Source organism: Blastomyces dermatitidis (genome assembly GCF_000003525.1).
Source record: "Blastomyces dermatitidis ER-3 genomic scaffold supercont1.10, whole genome shotgun sequence".
Classification (NCBI taxonomy): domain Eukaryota; kingdom Fungi; phylum Ascomycota; class Eurotiomycetes; order Onygenales; family Ajellomycetaceae; genus Blastomyces; species Blastomyces dermatitidis.
In genome coordinates, this window is record NW_025544783.1 from 2447373 (window position 1) to 2465060 (window position 17688).

A 17688-nucleotide genomic window follows, 5' to 3' on the forward strand; every position below is an offset into this window, starting at 1 on the left:
GCGGCTAGATTCAGAGGTACTTTTAAATACAGGATAGTCAACCAATTTTTAGTCGTTTGCAGAAGTAGTTTTATGTATTTATGTCGTCGCCTATTTATTTAGTTACCCTTCTTGGCGTGGCTGGGGTTGGTTCATCTCCCAACTCGCAAGTCTCCAACTCAACAAGTATACCACCACATCTATATACAATCCCGCAGAAGCCAGTCATTAATCTAGGAGCCTGGGGGATCTGGAATCGACAGTAATTAAGCTTCAAACGCTTCAACATCTCCTAGCCATCCTAAACTTCGCCTATACAACAACAAGGAAGGAACAAACCAATCCACCCATCTGTCTGGCATCCGTCATAGCCGCGTCTACCAGCACTTCCTACGAGATATTCCGTTTCGCATTCGAGATATATAAGCAATGGCCAGGCCCCTCGAGACAGATTCCGGCTCAGAGCTGTTCAGTAGCTATGAAGCTGAGCTTAAGCTCGTCCAGGCAGACCTGAATCAGAAACTCGATCAGATCGCTGAATCGCAAGGAGAGGAAAGGAAATTGGCCATCAAACAAGCAGAGAGGGCGTTAGAGGAGGCCACTGAACTGGTAAATTTATTTCATACCTACTCCCTTAGCCCCCGTCCTGTGACTTCGTGACCTAATCATCAGTCGCTGTCTGTCCCGGATCTCCGGATGACAAACAAATTTACTCACACACGAGCCCCCTCAAAACGTATAGATAGATCAAATGCGGATAGAGAAAGAGAATATCCCCTCCGCAACCCGTTCGAAAGTGAACGCCCGTTTCCGCAACTTCGTTACAGATATCGACGACGTCAAGCGCCAACTTAAGTCCCTCTCTGATGACCGCAGAGCGCTCTTTGGCGACCGATACACAGATGAACCTAACGGGATAAATGACCACCACCTGGAGCAAAGACAGCAGTTACTATCTGGTACAGAACGGCTAGAGCGGAGCTCTGCTCGCCTGAGAGATAGCCAGAGAGTAGCGCAGGAGACAGAAGATATTGGACGGAACACCCTAGCCGATCTATACGTCCAGCGGCAGACCATCGAACACACCAGAGCTGGTTTACTGGAGAGCGAAGGCTACGTGGATCGCAGTGTAAAGACGCTGAGGGGGATGGCCCGTAGGTAGTACACCCTCAATTTTGAGCACAATTAAATACATGTTGGCCGTAGGCGTAACTGATTTTTGTGTGAATAGGATGGCTACGAATCGGGTGATAACCATCGCCATAATAACCGTATTAGTCCTTCTTATCATTGCGGTTGTATATAGCAAGTTCCACTGAGCGTTCTCCTTTGGGATACATGGTTGCACGTGTTTTGTTGCGGTGTTTTGGGCGAACTGTCTCCTTGTTTTGCTGCTTTCCCACTTGTCCCAGTCATTTTATATATCACTACTGATTCATTTGCGATTTTGTATGATACGGGTATTCCCTACTCCTACTATAGCCCTGTTGGTTTTCCCTTTTACGTACCAGATGAGCGGATTCTGATGGAGACAACCCGCCACACGATATATTAATGTTATGAATTCATTATGAGCTAAAACTATGCTAGATGCGTGGGTATCTAATGCTTTATCATCTATCATCTACGGAGTACATATCCAGTCATGGCTCCAGCCAAAACCAAAGGGATTAAACAAAAGCGCTATAAAACACAAAACCAAAAAACATTTACGGATAAACATAATGCAATTCAACGACCCTCAATTCAAAAACCTCACAACCCCAAAGCCGAAATTAACCACAATCCCCACAAAAACCGCCAACCCTTTCCTCCAACTCCAAACCCCTTGCTCCCTCAACAACCACAGCCCACACCCCACAGGCCAAAAGAACCCCATCACAGATCCCCACAACATATCATCCAGTGGCCCCGCCGCCCCCGACGTTGAGCCGACTCCATAATTGGCAATCCCCGCACTACCACCGCCCCCAGCCGCCCCCGCGCCGCCGCCACCTTCTCCTTCCACAGAGCCCGCAGAACCTCCCTCGTCCATCCATATATCTTCTAGCCGTCGTAGCTCTGCGCCGGACGGCATCGTATCCGGCGTATGCGAGAGTGACTGGAGGGCGAGAAACTGCGAGCGCAGCGCGGAGACTTCTGCCGCTGTGAAGCCTGCATCTAGCAGGCGGTCGAAGCCCCTGGGACCGGGCGCGTTGGGTGGTGGGCGGCTGGCGGTTAATGAAGATTGGACGTGATCAGTAGCGGAGGAGGGCGAAAGCGAGAGCGAGGTGGTACCACGTGGTGCGGTTGCGGAAGTAGAAGTTGCAAAACTGCCCGATGTCGACGATCGTGGTGGGGGTAGGATGTTGGAGGCGGAGGCGGAGGATGAAGCGGCAGACGAAGGTTTTAGCCGAGTGGATGACCCGTCCGACCCCTTGCCTTCCCATTTTGCACTATCATTTTCCTCCGCTACACGCGCCAGCTGCGCCTCAGCCTCTAACTCCTTTGGGGAGAGGATAATATCACCAATCGAGCAGTGAATGTAGGTCCGTAGTCGTGGCGCGGGGGGGTCCCGCACGGGTGCTTTGCCCTTGTCTTTCCCACTCCCATTACCACCACCACCCCTTCCATCTCCTGCGCGAGAGAAGGAATCCGGTACCGGGAACGAGGTGATCTCATCCCTAATCCTAGGTAGGGTAGCGGCGATGTTTAGCGAGGAGGCGAGCGAGGAGGCATCGTCGAGAGCTTTGCCGGCATATATGAGGCGGAGGCGGTGTGTGGAGAGATCATGCGGGAGTCGTTGGCGTATGAGCTGTTTGAGGCCTGCGGCTGTCAGGTGGGCTGGGTCGGGGATTTCGAGGAGGACGTCTGGGATTGAGGAGGAGAAGCGGATTGTGAGACTCAGGAGGGAGAAGTGGTCTGTCATTGTTTGTTTCGTTTCGTCGGAGGCGTTGTTTAATTGTTTTTACTTTGGTGGTAGTTTCTGATGCATTTGCGTTGGTGGAGTCATATTCTTTTCTTGTTGGATATTTTTTTTTCTTCACTCTCAACCATGACGATTCGTCATTTATTATCCTATAAAGTTGTAGATCGGTTCATGCCGATGAAGCGCGCACTGGCTGAGCGTGTATATAATCACGTGACAATATATTTATCTCAACTCCGTGGGTGGCAAATAACTCGGCCAGATGAGAGGCCTTATACGAAGCAAGTTACTGAAATTAATATTTGTCGAGTTTCTAGTGATGTGTCATGGATAATTGAAAGCACGTATTGTTTATCTACGCAGCCTATTGCCCTCCCTCTACTGCGGAGAAATCAAATTGACCTTGTAGCAGTGGCCGCCTCGGTGGCGTTGCCCCAATAGGAAGTTGAGAAGATCCTGGATAAACACAAATACTATGAAAAGGTTCAATATCTCGTAACTATGGAAAGGCTGGAGTCCAAGCGAGGGATTCCTGGCAAAAGATTGAGGAGGATCCTGAAGGTGCTCAAGAAGATCTACAGGAATTCGAGGCACGGTAAAATAACCGCCGGTCCCAAGCTATATAAATATTTACTCCCAAGCAACAAACACGGCCTTGACGGCGGGGTGAGTGGAGGAGGTGGGGATCTAAACCACACCCTAAAAACCGAGCATAGGAAGAAAATGGTCCACTTGGTTGGCAAGCCTTGCTGCAATGAGCACACTTATAGCGCCGGCCGCCCAACACGCAGGGTTCAGTGGGAGGGTACTTCTCCATCTTCCAGACACAGCGGTAACAAAACTCGTGGGGTTCCATCTCATAAAGGAACTGCGGAGGTGGGCTCGCCGCCTGCATCGCGATGCCTAGCTCGATCACCTCCGCCGACGGCATAGCTGGGGCAGGGGGGTCTGGTCTGTACTTCGAGTTTGCAGGTACCGGGACGAAGCCAGGCAGAAGCGCGTATGCGGGCGCGAGGGGAGTTGAGATTGCGTCAGGACGAGACACAAACACCGAGAGCACAGAGTGAGGGGCAGGGGCAGGCGTATTCGCGGAAGCGGTAACAAAACTTCCAGAAACTAGGGCCAGCATATCCGCACTTCCTCGTCGGCCAACGTGGCAAAGAAACCCTCCTTCTCCAGGTAGTTCTCGAAAGATCCCATTAACTCGACGACTCAAAGACCCATGATCTCGCGGTACAGCGCAGTATTCCCAGATTGCGCAGTCCAAAAAGAGCGAACGTCGACCAGGATGGCGACAAGAGGATCTGAGAAACAAGAGGGCACCTAGAAACTCCGTCAGCTACCACATTCTCACTTGGTATATCATGAAGATATGGACCCTATCGGCAGATAGAATCGTTCGAGGCCGTGGCGCGATGCCAGAGGGCAAGGGAAGGTAGAGGTGCAGGGGCACTGGAGGCACCCACTGCAAAGAGAAAATGCAAACCAGGCAGAGATCATTGACCCGTAGGGCCAAATCCACAGACTTCGAAGCCAAAGCATGATGGCGGCAATGGTGGACGTGTTGGAGGCGAGCGCTGATGTCCGGCATGGATGCGTTTGTTCGTTGGAACCCCCTGCTTTCCCAGCAGCGAAGCTCATGTCCTTGCAGCTGCTGCCCGCTTGCCTCTTGGTTCGCCGTAAGTCTAACATAAGATATTAATTAATAATTGGAGACTGACATGTATTAGCCCCTCCCTCTCATCGCCCCCGCCAGCCCCCCTCCCTCTCTCCTGAGTCCTTGCTCCATCACGCTTCCCCGCCTCCTCTAACGGGGGGGGGGGAGGGGTTTGATGGTTTCTACTTTAGGAATGACGGTCCGGGGCTCTCGCGGCTCCTGCCACCCCCACCGCCGGCCTAGCATCACTCCTCTCCCGTGCCCACCACCCCCACCAGGCCAGACCTCTCTCGCAAGGGATATGTCCAATTTGATCGGGCTGACCAGGAAAGGATACCCTGGAAGTTCCAGAGCGGGTATAAATGCTCGACCCCTACCCGCCGATGGTAGTGAGGAAGTGGTGGTTCAGGACAGACCAGGAGTGAGCCAGGCTCCTCCGCTTTTTCCCATGCCTCTGTTTCCCCACATGGTCGAGTAATAACCATGGCAGGGGTAGTTCCTCGAAAAAACAAGTCAAGAATAGCGACAACAAACCTCGACGTTGTACAGCCCAAAAAAAATTTCCACCCTTCATTGACGCAAGCGGATGTGGCGCACATATCATGACTGGGTTTCGTGTTTCAGCTCCTAGGACCATGATAAAACCAAGAAAATGAGTTGATCCCAACCTGTAAAAGACAACTCAATTGTTAAATATGTTGTTGCAGGAGATTGGTCATAGGTGTTTTCAGGGATGGCGGCGAGAAGTCCTTTGCGGTAGGATGATATTGCTGGTAAATAATGACAAATGTCCGGAATGGTTTTTTACTGTTCGCACCTGTAATCTCCACTAATGCCATCGCCGAGTGCGGTCCTGACCATTGCGATTCAATCGCAAATTAAGGCTTTTAGGTGGATTGGAGAAACTATCTAGGACATGCAGCGGTCTGCATTTGTCATGTCACGGTATAGCGGCGCGCCGTCATTGTATAACTGTGGGAATCCTAGCCAAGTTTGGAGGAAGAAGCCTGCAACACGCCTTGAGGTCCTCAGTCTTTTAAAGCCACTCAAAGTGGAAGCATCGTCCCATGGCGCGGTGCCAGTTCATCCACACAGCAGGATATTATTCAGTGGCTCGGTATCAACAATCAACAGTCGCTCAGCATCCATGCCATCTTCGCCATCTTGCTCCTTGTATAAAGCCGGTAAGACAACTTGGAGGCGCTGGCGAAATAGATCAGATCTCAACATTGACCGGTCAACATCCTCATTCGTTCTCTTATGAAGGAGCTTGGTAACAAAATCACCCGGGTTTTGAATGGATTTCTCAAGATATGCCAAAAGGTAAAGGCCACAGTTGAATGTATTAGACTGCTGTGGTATGCCTTTCGCAGCCATACCTTCTATGTTTTTGCTGTTGATGATAAGTGATCGTTTCGACTTGCCTTCCTCTATAACATATTCCTGAAGAATTCTTATAGTTTCACTTCGCCGGCTTCCCAGGGAATCAAAAATGATGATGTCAGCCTACTGAGAACCATTTTCCTTGGTGCTTGAAACATCAACAGGGGAGGTTGTCTCATCGGTTGAATTTGGCAAATTGCATATGATCGCCATATACCAATGAATATTTTCATTAATCGGAACAACAATGTAGTTGTAACTGAAAATATCCACACACCCAGTGTCCATCTTGACACAGTCTGATAGCCCTTTGTTAAGCTGGTAAAGGACTATGAATTGAAAGAAATACACTTTCTTGGCCTCTTCTGGGTCAGAGCGCTCAAGACGGTGCAACGTCATCAAATTGCCTATCATTTGGTGCTAGATGACTTCCTGTCCTCTTTGCCATCATCGTCATCCTTCTCCGGACGCGGGCGATGGTCCAATGCCTTAGTGGGAGTAGTGGCAGCCGGCTTCTTCTACTAGTCCTTGTTCTTCTTCTCCTCCACCTTACAATGGGTGTTGAGGAGGTAGATGAGCCAAGATAACCGATTAGGCAGTGTATCACCCTCCTCCTAATTGGGAGCTTTTTCCGTAAGTGAGAAACGGTTGATATGTTTGAATGGGGTTGCACTTCTGGAGTCGATCAAGTGCTATAACCAAGATCCTATATGTAGTAAATCTGTATCAACAAATCAAATTATATAGAATTTAGCTAAGAGCTTTAGTTGTTAACTACACTAATGATATTGCGCTAATAGTAGCGTAGCTAGCTCCTCCCAATATCAAGAGATTAACCATCCATCCCACAGAATTGTTCCACATTAGCCGTATATATATATATATATATATATGTCGCGAACCTCAACCATGTTAGTTTGGCTTTCAATTAATAAATAAAGAAAAGAAATAAGAAGGGGGAGAGCGGAAGAATTTCTCTAGAACGAGATGTGCAGGTAGTGGAGACGGGTATATTCAAAAAGTGCATATATGTATAAACAAAAATATCAAAGGCTATCATAAGACTTAAAACAGCAAAGAAAAGATCTCAAATCCAATTTCCGGATATTAATCCACTCGGGAGATATATATAACGCCCGTGCATGCACCTATAAAACAAAATCCCAATACGTAAGAGAAGAGAAATCTTTGGTTGCAACTAGCGTTTACACCATGAATGATTCACCGCAGCCGCATTCGTCCTCTGTCGCAACAACACCTGTCAGTAAAATGGCTCTATATACATACATGTTTGTATCGAAACTTGAGACGAAAGAGGAGCAAGAATACTTACTGATATTAGGATTCCTAAACACAAACCGGCTAGCCAGGCTGTCCTCCTGCCAGTCCATCTCGCTACCAATTATGCTGAACAAAGCTTTGCTGTCAATCAAGATCCTAACTCCGTCTTGCTCCACCACCTCATCAAATGGCGCGGCTTTATCCACGTATTCCAGATGGTAAGATAAGCCTGAGCATCCTCTATTCTTTACGCCAACTCGAACTAGCTTCGGATCCGGCTGGTCGGTTAGACGTCGTAAATGTACAATAGCTTCGGGAGTGATGTGCATGGCGATTTTGCGGGCTTTCAGTCTGCTCACGCGGCGCGGTTTTTTGGGTGTTTCAGATTGCGCAGGCGCTGCAGGAGTGGCGGTTGCAGTTGCGGAGGCGGAGGCGGAGGTTGATGGTGATGAGGGAGATGTTGGTTTTGACTTTTGGGCCTCGGTTTCAGAGGAACTGGTTGTACTCGTCTCTTTGACGGATTCATCGCTCTTAGGTTGTTGTGGCTGTGGTTGACTATTTGATTTTGATTGCCATTTGCTGAGCACAGGATTCTTGACAGTGATTGAGGATTCAGAGGCGCTACCCGAATTCCGGGCGGGCGGGGGAAAAGAGTCTGGAAGAGAGTAGGGTTGATAGGCGGTTGCGGTCTGTAATTTTCGTTTCGAGGAATAATTAGATGAGCCGTGTGAGGAGAACGATCGGAGGCTAAGATGACATGCTCGTCGTCGAGCCAACTTGGTGGTGACTGATCTGAGCAGGCCAGATGATGTCACTGGAGGGTGAAGACTCGAACAGAACGACATGGTTGCAGTAGAAGACGAATTGGCAGTAGTCTATAAGGTATATACAGCCCCAAAAGGGATGTTGGTACAAGGGAGTGAGCGAGTATGGAAAATGAGACCTGGTTTATGGTAGAAATGTGTCCTTGGAGGTCAGCTTGTTGGGATGGGAAGTGAAGGGGGTTTTAGGTTCAACTTATAAATGCAGCATCAGACAAAAAGGGACTCGGCATAAGACGGTCCGGGGGCGGGTGACTAATGATCTTCAGCCCAAATCCACCAATCAGCATGGTTGGGTTTCAACGCATTCTGGTTGGTGGCTGGGGCATGTGTGTGGCGAGGTGGTGTGGCACAAATGACGCCAGTTGGTTATCGCGCGGCTAATGCTGACAAAGCGGGTATTTCGAGGCTTGTTACCACCAACTCCGCGGTTGAGCGCTCTGCTCCTGGGGATAATGAACGCCATTCGATTCCCTGGATCTTATTCGTTCACCATTAATAGACGTTGACAATACACAACCGTCGGGCATCCTCTTCCCCAAAAATCATGGAAGCTTCTCCTCTGACGCAGCAATCCAGACCGGACACCTTCCAGCCAAAGATCGTCAAGCTATACGAAACTCTATTTCTTGTATGTTCCAGCTGTTATTATTCATAGCCACTGTAGCCGAATCTGCTGACAAATGATTTACAGAATCCTGAATATGCGGAACCGTCAGAAGGTTTCTGGAGAGAGTTCTTTCTTCTCCCACCGGAGAGGGTCCGCCTGAGCCAGATACTGGACGGTATCAGTCCTGATGAAATCTTGCAAATCCACGTATGTGCCTATTTGCATATTCACGTACATAATCGTTGAGGACTTGACTAACATAACCCCTAGTTTCACACTCAACAGCTGTTCTCCAGGGCCGTAAAGGAGGCAGCTTCTGGAAAATCTCCATCAAATCTACAGGCTCTAGAGGTTAGCCTGGCTGCATTCTGAATGACCCGCCTAAAAAGACTTACTGAGAGCTTCACAAAACAGACCTTGACAACTCTCTTAGGTGGCGTCTTAACTAAGAAGTACACCAACCCGAGTTCTGATATCATCACTGTTCTCGCTGGCATTGACGAAGTCGACCATGTTATCGCTGACTTTGTCGCTGCCCTGGACGGGATCATACGTAATGGAGCCACCTGTATGATATTACATGCGAAAAACTCAATCATTATGCTTTATCATATAATAAGAACCCGGCTGATTACCTCACGTTAAAATAGCCGAGATCCGTATTAAGGCTGTTGAAGCCGCGATATCAATGACCAGCGGCGGGTATAAAACAAGTCTTATATCCTATTTTATGCATAGGGATATTTTTCCAGCCCTGATGAAGGTTCGACAAAGGCTTCTTATATATATAGGCTCCAAATCTTCTAATCCATATATGCTGACTGCAGATTACTTATAGTTTGTGCATGATTCAGATACCCGCACTCAAATCTTTGAACCATTTGTGCTTCTAGGGCTTCTATCAAACTACAACAAGTTTGAATTCCAGAACCCGTACCAGCTACGACTTGATGACTTTGTAAATGAATCAACCATTCAGAAAATAGTCAATGGAGCTGGTGCGACATGCACTGCCTTGCGGAACGGGTACGTTGCCGTCCAGGATGATCTTCCTGAGGGTTGGAACTTGAGTTCAACCTTGGCCTTCTTTGGCCTTGGGGTTCTGGCGCCTAGTCGCAGAGCTAAGACGCCGTTGACTCCGGAAGAGGCTAAAGCACGCTTTGGAGTTCTGTAAGTATATTCTTTTTTGGTTCTCCTACAACACGTACTACCGAGGACAGGGGTTTTCTGACAAACCTAAAGTCCCTGCCCCGAAGCGACTATATTACTTGCGATATACGATTTCATCAATGCGAATAAGCTGTTTGCTTTCAGTTTTGTCTCATTCATGCCAGAAAAGCGCTCTGAAGAATCACCGTTTTCAAGTTTCCTCTCACTTACCTCGTATCTCCTCCAACATGCATATCGATCGCCAAGAGTTACTCTTTATGCGGAGACTACCTTGTTTTCACTTCGCATACTCGTGGAAGAGCCGTTTCTATGTAAACAGATCTGTAGCGAGGAGATGAAGCGCCCTATACGGCTTTGTCGCCAACGAGCACCTTACCTTCCCTTGATACAGGGAGAAAGGATCCTCGCAACCGTCATCTTCGACATCATGATAGATACTATTAACCATAACCTCCGCAGGGAACTCGACGTCGCCTTATATTGGTGCGTATCCCAACCAGCCTCGGATATTTAGCCACAACACAGTTATATACTAACTCATTGACTTGAACAGTCACACAATCTCCATCCTTCTCCGTCTCCTTACTTATGTCTCCTCAAACCAAACACGTCTCGCATATCACTGGTCCGAGCTCTGGCGGACCCTGCTCACCCTCACCCGTTTCATGACGACTTACGCCAAGGACCTCACCTCAAACCCTCAAATCCACAACCTCGCCACCTCCCTGATTGATCTAATCGCCTTTTGCATATCCGCTGGCGACACCTTCCTCCCAGACCCGGCGTCCTATGACGACCTATTTTACAAGGTCGTCGAGACAGGACCCATCCTCGCCCGCTTCAAAGATACATACGAACGCTCCCTTTCCTCCTCCTCACCAGCAGCCCTCTCAGCCTCCACTGACTCCGCCACACCCTCAATAGACACCCTCATCAGCGTCGCCTCCCACTTCCACTCCCTCCTCTTCCTCGCCGATAAACCCAAGGACACAAAAACAGCAACACAAACACCCACCTCCCCAACCACCAGCACCGAAATCCTCGCCACCGGCAAGAAGAAAAATCTCAGTCCGCGCGAAGTCCACCAGATCATCAAGCAAGGGTATGATACGCTGAGCATCCGGTCGCAGGAAGGGCTGAACCTGTGGGAGAAGTGGAGGGAGGCGGATTGGAAAGCGGAGTTGAAGCGGATTGCGCGCTGCGCGGTTGAGGATGCGAGGATTGTGGTTGTGTCGAAGGCGGAGCAGACGCCGGTCCTTGTGGATACGAGTGTAGGCGGTGGAGGAGGGGGAGGTGGTGGTGGTAAGCAAGTCAAGTAAGACTTGCGTCGTTGTGTCCGGGGACGTTCGTGCGCACCCAATCCATGTTTGGCACTGAGTGCTACATTTTCCGTGTTTCGCGGTTTTAAGATTTTGTCTTCTCGTATGTGCAAGTTTGCGATGAGAAGCCGGTTGTTATACTCAGGGTTTATTTTGTGGTTTACAATTCTGTCTTACGCGCTGCCTCTACCGTTCCCATGGCATTATTTTGCCTGGATGGTTTGTGTAGGGTGATTGTGTTGAAGCCCCAATCATACCAATATAGATCAATGTTCATTTAACTTAAAGTTGTCGTAATGAAAATCGTCCATTCGCACAGAAAAACATAAAATCAAGGAAGGAGGGGAGGGAGAGTTTTCTTCCGTGAGTTGTCAAAGAAAAAATGAGCTACCCTGAAGTTTCCACACCTCGATCTTGCATCGAATATATAATATATAAACCTAAAAACGCCAATAAAAACCACGGGGGAAAAATACGAAGGCAAAGCGAACGCGAAGGGAAAGCAAAGGGAAAGTAAAGGATTAAATAAAAATATCGAGTGAATAGCAAAGCCTGATTGAAAAACTAGGAAAAGGGCGTTGAAAGAAAGGATAGAAATTGTGCCTCACGGTGCCCTTTTGATCACACGTGCCTGGGCGAACTGCCATCTTTTCACAATTCCCTGCGCTTTGCTTGGATTCTTTCGAAACAAAATGGCAAAACATCCAAGATGCAACATATTAGGGTTTTCATATCTCGCCATCCCAGTAAAACGATCATAAAACCTGCTTACATATCGGAATTTGAACGCAGGATATTGAGAGTAATGCTAGGGGTCATTCTTCCATTGTGAGGGAGGCATCGACTTGCAAGTTCCCTCTCCGTAAAAACGCAGCGATAGCGTGCAAATTCCAAATTGTATGAAAAAATATATATATAAAATAAGGAACAGGATTAAAAGAGGCGGGACGTCGCAGTTCCGGGAGCATCCGGGTTTGAAATGCCCTTTGCTTTGTCGATATATTCGTTGCCGGGGCTCTTATATTTGGTCGCAAACATTTTTTCAGAGTTCCTACTTAGCCATATCGCGAGCTTGGATAATTCTTCACGCAGACGGTTTGTGGACTCTTGGCCTAGGTTTGTCTGCGCGAGAAGCTCAGGTAACGAGGCTGTGAAAAGAAATGAAATACGTGTCAGTTCTAGTTTGCATATATAGGTAGACTGGAAAACAGCATTGGAATATTTTGGTAGCGGCGCAGGGTTAGCTTAGTTGATAAAATGAACAGAAAGTCTTACCGAATAATCTGGCTAGATGTTCCGCTCCATATACATCGCAAGGTCCCTTGTCCACGAAACCTTCGGCCGCAGATTCCCATTTCTTCTGCAGGATGTGATATTGCTCTCTTTCAAAACTGTATAGCAATAGTCGGCCAAGGCATTTATCGAAGTATTCTCTCACGCCAGATAACACTTCTTCCAGCACATCCACTTGTGCCTGTGAAGTTCTCTTGACTTTTTCCTCTTCAAAATATGTATCCAGAATTTTGTTCACTGGGACTTTTGCAGGAAGCGGTACCAGCTGCATGTTCTTCGTGATGTTTTCCCAATCATCCACGAGAAGTGCCTTCAGAGTATCAGGCATCACTATCCTTATTGATGGGCGCGCATTAAAATGTTCCTCCTGTGGCAAATCATCAGTCAACACGTCACATAAATTGTTGGTTTGGCTGATTCCAGGCAATACCGAAAATATGATATGGGTGACTTTCACAGCGAAATCGAAACAGTATCTCTTAAGTAGCATGAAAGGTAAAGATGGGCTACATACCTTTTCAATTTCCGCATCTCTTGATCGCTTGGTGCCTCTGGCAGGGGTGGATGAATGCCTTTCTTCGCTATTTCGATTCGAGCTCATGTCGGAGCCACGGCGCCTTTTCGCGGACGACTGTTTAGTCCGCTGCCGCATCGAAGCTTCCACATCACGACGGAGCGTAGCAGCAAGTTCCCTGTTCTCTTCAGTTGCTTTGCGTAAGCGGTCTTGTAAAACCCAATCATCCCACCTGTCACATTCGTGTTAGCTATGCATCCAGAAAGACAAGACGGCACAAAAAAACTGCCTTCATCTCAAAAAAGCAAGATAGACAGGGGTGCATACGTATTCTTCCAGCCCTTGTAGTGGACCCGATACTCGTAAGGGCTTTTCCTGTCATCTGGATCGGTCAATCTGACCTCAAGGATCTTCGCCTCGTAGAGAATCTCATGATGGAAGCAGAAAACCTTCTCATCTTTATGATAAATCGGGTGATTTGCTGGCGCCATGACAGTAGGTAGTACAGCAACAAAAGTATACCCGCTTCAGTGGCTAGTTTTGCAGTTCTCAACAGCCTCTTCTATACTGGGTCCTGCAGCCCGAGAACGGATGAAAGGACTGGGGTACGTAGCAAGCTGGGGTATTTGGCCACACTCGCGAAAGCAAAAAAATAAACCACTGCGACAAAGGACAAATGAAAGGCAATAATAAACACTGTTGCAAATTCAGAAACAGGATCAGTTAACGCTACTAATGCCTCAATCAGATAGACAAGCAGCTACGAAACAGGGTGGAAAACGTCAGCACGGGAAGAGGAGCAACCACCACGTAGCAGGGCAACCCCAAAAAGAAGGATTCCAAAATGTTCGTATTGACAGTTCTGTTGTGAGAGAACGATGGCCGGCAGAGGAAGAATCAAACCAACAGGCGGAGGTGTGGCTTCTTTCTTGCTGCGGTGGCTCAGAGAGAGAAATGTCTGGATATTTGGATATTCAACCGAACGAGGACAAGACGGACAAGACGGACCCTTTATTATTATTATATATAACTACGGAGTAAGTTACTCCGTACACCTTTCTTTCACCTTTTGCTGCTCCCCTTGAGAATCTTTTCGTAGCCAACGCGCGCCGGTATTAGTTACCTACCCTGTATCGGGCGTTACGACCCTGTAACTTTGCCCTAAACCGCGTTGATGACTCGGATATTATGTCAGCGTCCGCAGCAAACGTCAAACCAACAACCCCCCCCCAAGTTCTTCCTAAGAGCGCGAAGGAGAGGAGAGACAACAACGCAATGCACTATTCAAAGGAAGGCATTTAACTGGCTTTCTTACGTTTTCCTAAGATAAAATACTAACTGGTGTTATCTGTTCTTTTCTGGGCTTCAGATCTATGCGCGTTTGGATTGTTCTATTGCTGGTTATCAAGAACTGAACTGCACAATTTATGTTGGGATAAAAGTTGGAAGTAAATTCGGCCCCGTTGGAGTTGTGTTCGGGAACTGCCTGGGATTTCACTATTATCCTCGCCATTCACCCATCATGGCCCCTTCCGAAGTGTCAATATTGTCAAATTTCCTTCTCTCCCCATCTCCTCTACCCACCCTCATCTCTTTGAGCAAATTCACAGAGTTATTCCCCAGGCATCTCCGGTCCCACCCGCAGATAAGGGTCCTATATCGAGAATTACAACATATCCGCTCTCAGGATCTTGATCTCGTCAGGGAAAATATCGACAGAGAAATTCAGAGAGGCGAGAGACAAAGAGAAGAACTGAGAAATGCAAAGCAACTTACCGGTGTAAGTGGGATGGACAAAACCGATAAACTAGAAATGGAGATGGATATCCAGCTTTTCGGTCAAAGAGAGCCTGCAATTTCCCCCGAAGATTTGCACACATTGGCGTCCATTCTGCCAGAGATGGGAAAAGCTTGCTCATCGATGGAACAGGAAATTGAAGCTGCAGATGCCGAAGCTGCGCGTATATTCGCAGAACTTAGTTCTACCGTGGGGGAATTAAGTGAACTACGCTATGGGAAATTCAACAAGCCTGCTGGTGTTGCCACCAACGCTGTTGACGATGGTATTCGAGGCTTGAAGGAACTTGAGAATGCCTGCAATCCCTCTAGGAAGGGTTGATTAACCCTTTCCCAATTTTTGATCCTTTGGATACCTTCAAATGGAGACGCCCTTGTCCAAAAGCCATTTTTGTTATGGTGCGGCTCACCCGGGTCGTGCAAAAAGCTGGCTGGATTGCACATTAATATGGAACAAGACCCCTCTAGGGAACATGTCAAACCGAAGCTCAGGCCAGGATTAACGAGTCCAGCGACCACAGCACTGTACTTTTCTTGGTTTCGAGATGTGTGGAATCATTGAGGTGGTATGGATGTATTGAGATGGGGTTCCCTTTGTCGAGCGCTTCAACACTATTTGGAAAGGCCACTCTGACCAGGAAGGCTATGGAGTAACACGGAATAAGTTGATTTACTGCAAGTAAACATGATAAATTTCACCAAAAAACCTGGCTGGACACTGCTAAACTTCCGACGTCCCTGCTGAGAAAATGGAGATGAAATCGTCGAAACTTCCCAACGCTTCTCACAAAATGTTTTGAAAAAAAAGCCCTTAAGGTTCAAACTGTGAAACCACCATCCGTACGAACAAATGCACAGGATATTTACGGTCTTTTTCGTTCTATTCCAGGGCAACTCCTTATTATTCCGCGGACAGAATATTGGAGTGGCGGTGAGAGATATTCTTCAGGTTAGGAAGATATTCTGTGCTCTGAGAAAAGTTCTCTGTTTCTGCCTCCATTCCTACAACCATTCGAACCCTCCACTGTCAATCTCCTCCATGCAGTAATATGACCGTTTCAACCAGCCCAGTTCGGCCAATAACGCGTTACCAACAAGCCTCAGGATCTCACCTTCAAGATACTGAAGGCGGACACTCCCTGCGCCTAAGGCCGGTCGGCCGACTTCGTCGAATCGATGCTGCTTTACTGGCATACGCTGTTTCCAGTTGACGGTCTCGTTCCCATGGCCACGGGGCAATGGAGGAAATCGACAATAGCCAGATTTGCTCCGGTCATCGCCCTCGTGCTTGAACTCCTCGTAGCTAGGCCAAGGTGCCAAGTCACGAATACTGGGATAGGCCCTCCGAGGCACCCAAATGGTCTCTCTGGCGAGAACCAAGGCCAGCCCGTCTGGTAACTTCTTTCCTCCAAGGACCGGACCCACTTGGACCGGCTCGCACCGTCCCCTTTCAATCGCTCTTCTGAGAGCTTGGCGTAAAAGACGACTATGCTTCTCCTCCATCCACGCGAGCCTATGGGAAATCCATGCCCCAAAGGTCCTTGGCGTAAAGGGGGATTTTGGCGCGACGTACATCATCGTATTCCGGACCCTCACCCAGGCTTCGAATTCTCTTGTTTCGGTTGACAACCATGTTTGAGATGCCGTATGGCTCATGATTGCCGCGTTGGCGTCTTCAGTCCGGCGATGATGGGAGCGATTTACAGCGGTCGAAGGGTTGGTGTTGAGGTTGTTAAGTTGGGTTCGAACGCTGCCCATTTAATTCTGGGCTATGGGAAACTGCATATCAATATTCGCCGTTAGCTTCTGCAACCTGATATAATGCCCATGGGACCTGTCCCCGTACCTTAAACTTGACTGTTCCCGAGCACACAAGAGCCGTGGCTCAGAGCTTGAAAATTGGGGAGGTGGGAGGAAAGCCTTGCCTACTTTATAGGCAATGTCTGATATTCAATCCAAGAACGCCGCGTTGTATCTGGATGTTTCCTTCTGGTTCTATTAATGGATGCCTAAGGCCCATATCTCGCCCGTGATAGAAGAAGGTTCAGGAAATTTACAGAGTCGAATTCTTTGGATAGCTCTGCCTTTCGATGGCTCATAAGGCGGCTGTTAAAGAGTAGTAGAGGTTGGAGGGCCATGTTTGCTGTTTTTCTGATCTAACCCTTGCTTAATCACTGAAGATTGTATTCGCCCTTTCTGACCGACCCGCTGCTTCTCAAGAAACAAGAGCTGGGAGGCTCCAATTCCAAAAACGAAAGTCTAGCGAAAGAGAAGGGTACTACTGAATTAAAGTTGAATGACTTTCATTTGTTGATATTTGAAAGGCGAACAACTGTTTTTTTGACACAAAAGTCCTGGGAACCTGAAGTGAAGAAAAATATTCTGTGATATAGACCCATAATTCATTTTCAGTAAGCAGCATTTTGTTCAAGGAGCTATATCCATATTCTCTCTCTTGACTACAAAACCTCTCGCCTCCAGACCAAGGGGTGTTAACTTGTCTGACTGGATTTCTCTGTGAGGGTGTTCTTCATTCCTGTGGCAGCTAGGTTATATTTAGGTTGCTGTCTTTCTAAAACTAAAGAACATTATCTATGAGATGCTTTGATGATCTTAGTGGATTTGGGGTGTTTTAGTTACTCCTGTCCCTCCAATTCAAGGTGCGAATCTTCCAATGCTTCCCGGGGCAGATTCATTGTGACTGCCTGTCTTATTTATACATGTCCACTATTTTTTAATACAAAGGGTATGATCAGATCCTTTACCTATCCATTATTGCAATTGTACTTCCGTATATTCAAAGTATATCAATTAATTGTGTATTCTGTAATAAGTACTCCATAATCCTTCCAAGCGACCCAGGTCGGTCTTGAATATCTTACCTCGGTAGTTAGCTAGTTAGTCTTGGCAGATCTCCGAAACTTTTCAGTTTGTCATGTTTGGCACAAGTCGACGT

At 47.8% G+C, this 17688-nt stretch overlaps 9 protein-coding genes across 12 annotated transcripts; 3 read left to right on the forward strand and 6 right to left on the reverse strand.

Annotated features, from left to right (window-relative positions):
• The first annotated feature begins 69 nt into the window (after positions 1 to 69).
• BDCG_08207 (vesicle transport through interaction with t-SNAREs 1) lies at positions 70 to 6777 on the forward strand. Of its 3 annotated transcripts, XM_045423981.1 has the most exons (5): positions 70 to 588; positions 722 to 1137; positions 1211 to 4566; positions 4618 to 4965; positions 5041 to 6777. In XM_045423981.1, the coding sequence occupies exons 1-3, from the start codon at positions 409 to 411 to the stop codon at positions 1296 to 1298; spliced, it is 684 nt and encodes a 227-aa protein (XP_045282463.1). In that variant the 5' UTR covers positions 70 to 408; the 3' UTR covers positions 1299 to 4566; positions 4618 to 4965; positions 5041 to 6777. The 3 variants fall into 3 exon arrangements, with proteins under 3 accessions (XP_045282463.1, XP_045282462.1, XP_045272802.1); XM_045423980.1 differs by having other exon boundaries at positions 4618 to 6777; XM_045423982.1 differs by having other exon boundaries at positions 722 to 1133; positions 4618 to 6777.
• Positions 1377 to 3081, reverse strand: BDCG_08208 (uncharacterized protein). Its single transcript, XM_045423983.1, has one exon. The coding sequence runs from the start codon at positions 2885 to 2887 to the stop codon at positions 1721 to 1723; it is 1167 nt and encodes a 388-aa protein (XP_045272803.1). The 5' UTR covers positions 2888 to 3081; the 3' UTR covers positions 1377 to 1720.
• On the reverse strand, positions 3436 to 4579 carry BDCG_08209 (uncharacterized protein; the record flags this gene model as incomplete). The annotated part of the gene is made up of 2 exons (XM_045423984.1): positions 3436 to 4210; positions 4354 to 4579. The coding sequence occupies 2 exons, from the start codon at positions 4577 to 4579 to the stop codon at positions 3453 to 3455; spliced, it is 984 nt and encodes a 327-aa protein (XP_045272804.1). The 3' UTR covers positions 3436 to 3452.
• BDCG_08210 (ubiquitin-like-specific protease 2) lies at positions 5398 to 6562 on the reverse strand. Its single transcript, XM_045423985.1, has 2 exons — positions 6062 to 6562; positions 5398 to 5974 (listed from the first exon to the last, which is right to left on the reverse strand). The coding sequence occupies exons 1-2, from the start codon at positions 6339 to 6341 to the stop codon at positions 5628 to 5630; spliced, it is 627 nt and encodes a 208-aa protein (XP_045272805.1). The 5' UTR covers positions 6342 to 6562; the 3' UTR covers positions 5398 to 5627.
• BDCG_08211 (iron-binding protein iscA) lies at positions 6648 to 9187 on the reverse strand. Its single transcript, XM_045423986.1, has 4 exons — positions 9035 to 9187; positions 8875 to 8975; positions 7261 to 8727; positions 6648 to 7170 (listed from the first exon to the last, which is right to left on the reverse strand). The coding sequence occupies exons 3-4, from the start codon at positions 8051 to 8053 to the stop codon at positions 7133 to 7135; spliced, it is 831 nt and encodes a 276-aa protein (XP_045272806.1). The 5' UTR covers positions 8054 to 8727; positions 8875 to 8975; positions 9035 to 9187; the 3' UTR covers positions 6648 to 7132.
• Positions 8455 to 12627, forward strand: BDCG_08212 (uncharacterized protein). Its single transcript, XM_045423987.1, has 8 exons — positions 8455 to 8660; positions 8724 to 8846; positions 8910 to 8990; positions 9054 to 9207; positions 9290 to 9402; positions 9478 to 9809; positions 9882 to 10292; positions 10363 to 12627. The coding sequence occupies exons 1-8, from the start codon at positions 8577 to 8579 to the stop codon at positions 11126 to 11128; spliced, it is 2064 nt and encodes a 687-aa protein (XP_045272807.1). The 5' UTR covers positions 8455 to 8576; the 3' UTR covers positions 11129 to 12627.
• Positions 10215 to 14105, reverse strand: BDCG_08213. Of its 2 annotated transcripts, none has more exons than XM_045423989.1 (4): positions 13263 to 14105; positions 12936 to 13167; positions 12404 to 12788; positions 10215 to 12276 (listed from the first exon to the last, which is right to left on the reverse strand). In XM_045423989.1, the coding sequence occupies exons 1-4, from the start codon at positions 13424 to 13426 to the stop codon at positions 12062 to 12064; spliced, it is 996 nt and encodes a 331-aa protein (XP_045272808.1). In that variant the 5' UTR covers positions 13427 to 14105; the 3' UTR covers positions 10215 to 12061. The 2 variants fall into 2 exon arrangements, with proteins under 2 accessions (XP_045272808.1, XP_045282464.1); XM_045423988.1 differs by having other exon boundaries at positions 12852 to 13167.
• An 89-nt stretch (positions 14106 to 14194) lies between these two features.
• Positions 14195 to 17686, forward strand: BDCG_08214 (uncharacterized protein). The gene has a single exon (XM_045423990.1). The coding sequence runs from the start codon at positions 14458 to 14460 to the stop codon at positions 15052 to 15054; it is 597 nt and encodes a 198-aa protein (XP_045272809.1). The 5' UTR covers positions 14195 to 14457; the 3' UTR covers positions 15055 to 17686.
• On the reverse strand, positions 15309 to 16596 carry BDCG_08215 (uncharacterized protein). Its single transcript, XM_045423991.1, has 2 exons — positions 16579 to 16596; positions 15309 to 16511 (listed from the first exon to the last, which is right to left on the reverse strand). The coding sequence occupies exon 2, from the start codon at positions 16488 to 16490 to the stop codon at positions 15735 to 15737; it is 756 nt and encodes a 251-aa protein (XP_045272810.1). The 5' UTR covers positions 16491 to 16511; positions 16579 to 16596; the 3' UTR covers positions 15309 to 15734.
• Positions 17687 to 17688: the final 2 nt, after the last annotated feature.

Coding starts and splice junctions, on each gene's coding strand:
- BDCG_08208 (XM_045423983.1), bottom strand. CDS start 2,887: ATGACAGACCACTTCTCCCTCCTGAGTCTCACAATCCGCTTCTCCTCC.
- BDCG_08210 (XM_045423985.1), bottom strand. CDS start 6,341: ATGATAGGCAATTTGATGACGTTGCACCGTCTTGAGCGCTCTGACCCA. Junction 5,975..6,061: donor TTCAAGCACCAAGGAAAATG/GTTCTCAGTAGG, acceptor AATATGTTATAG/AGGAAGGCAAGTCGAAACGA.
- BDCG_08214 (XM_045423990.1), top strand. CDS start 14,458: ATGGCCCCTTCCGAAGTGTCAATATTGTCAAATTTCCTTCTCTCCCCA.
- BDCG_08215 (XM_045423991.1), bottom strand. CDS start 16,490: ATGGGCAGCGTTCGAACCCAACTTAACAACCTCAACACCAACCCTTCG.
- BDCG_08211 (XM_045423986.1), bottom strand. CDS start 8,053: ATGTCGTTCTGTTCGAGTCTTCACCCTCCAGTGACATCATCTGGCCTG. Junction 7,171..7,260: donor GTTTAGGAATCCTAATATCA/GTAAGTATTCTT, acceptor TTGTTGCGACAG/AGGACGAATGCGGCTGCGGT.
- BDCG_08207 (XM_045423980.1), top strand. CDS start 409: ATGGCCAGGCCCCTCGAGACAGATTCCGGCTCAGAGCTGTTCAGTAGC. Junction 589..721: donor TAGAGGAGGCCACTGAACTG/GTAAATTTATTT, acceptor CAAAACGTATAG/ATAGATCAAATGCGGATAGA. Junction 1,138..1,210: donor CTGAGGGGGATGGCCCGTAG/GTAGTACACCCT, acceptor TTGTGTGAATAG/GATGGCTACGAATCGGGTGA.
- BDCG_08213 (XM_045423988.1), bottom strand. CDS start 13,426: ATGGCGCCAGCAAATCACCCGATTTATCATAAAGATGAGAAGGTTTTC. Junction 13,168..13,262: donor TACAAGGGCTGGAAGAATAC/GTATGCACCCCT, acceptor CGAATGTGACAG/GTGGGATGATTGGGTTTTAC. Junction 12,789..12,851: donor TCACCCATATCATATTTTCG/GTATTGCCTGGA, acceptor GATTTGCCACAG/GAGGAACATTTTAATGCGCG.
- BDCG_08212 (XM_045423987.1), top strand. CDS start 8,577: ATGGAAGCTTCTCCTCTGACGCAGCAATCCAGACCGGACACCTTCCAG. Junction 8,847..8,909: donor ATGAAATCTTGCAAATCCAC/GTATGTGCCTAT, acceptor CATAACCCCTAG/TTTCACACTCAACAGCTGTT. Junction 9,403..9,477: donor TTTTTCCAGCCCTGATGAAG/GTTCGACAAAGG, acceptor GATTACTTATAG/TTTGTGCATGATTCAGATAC.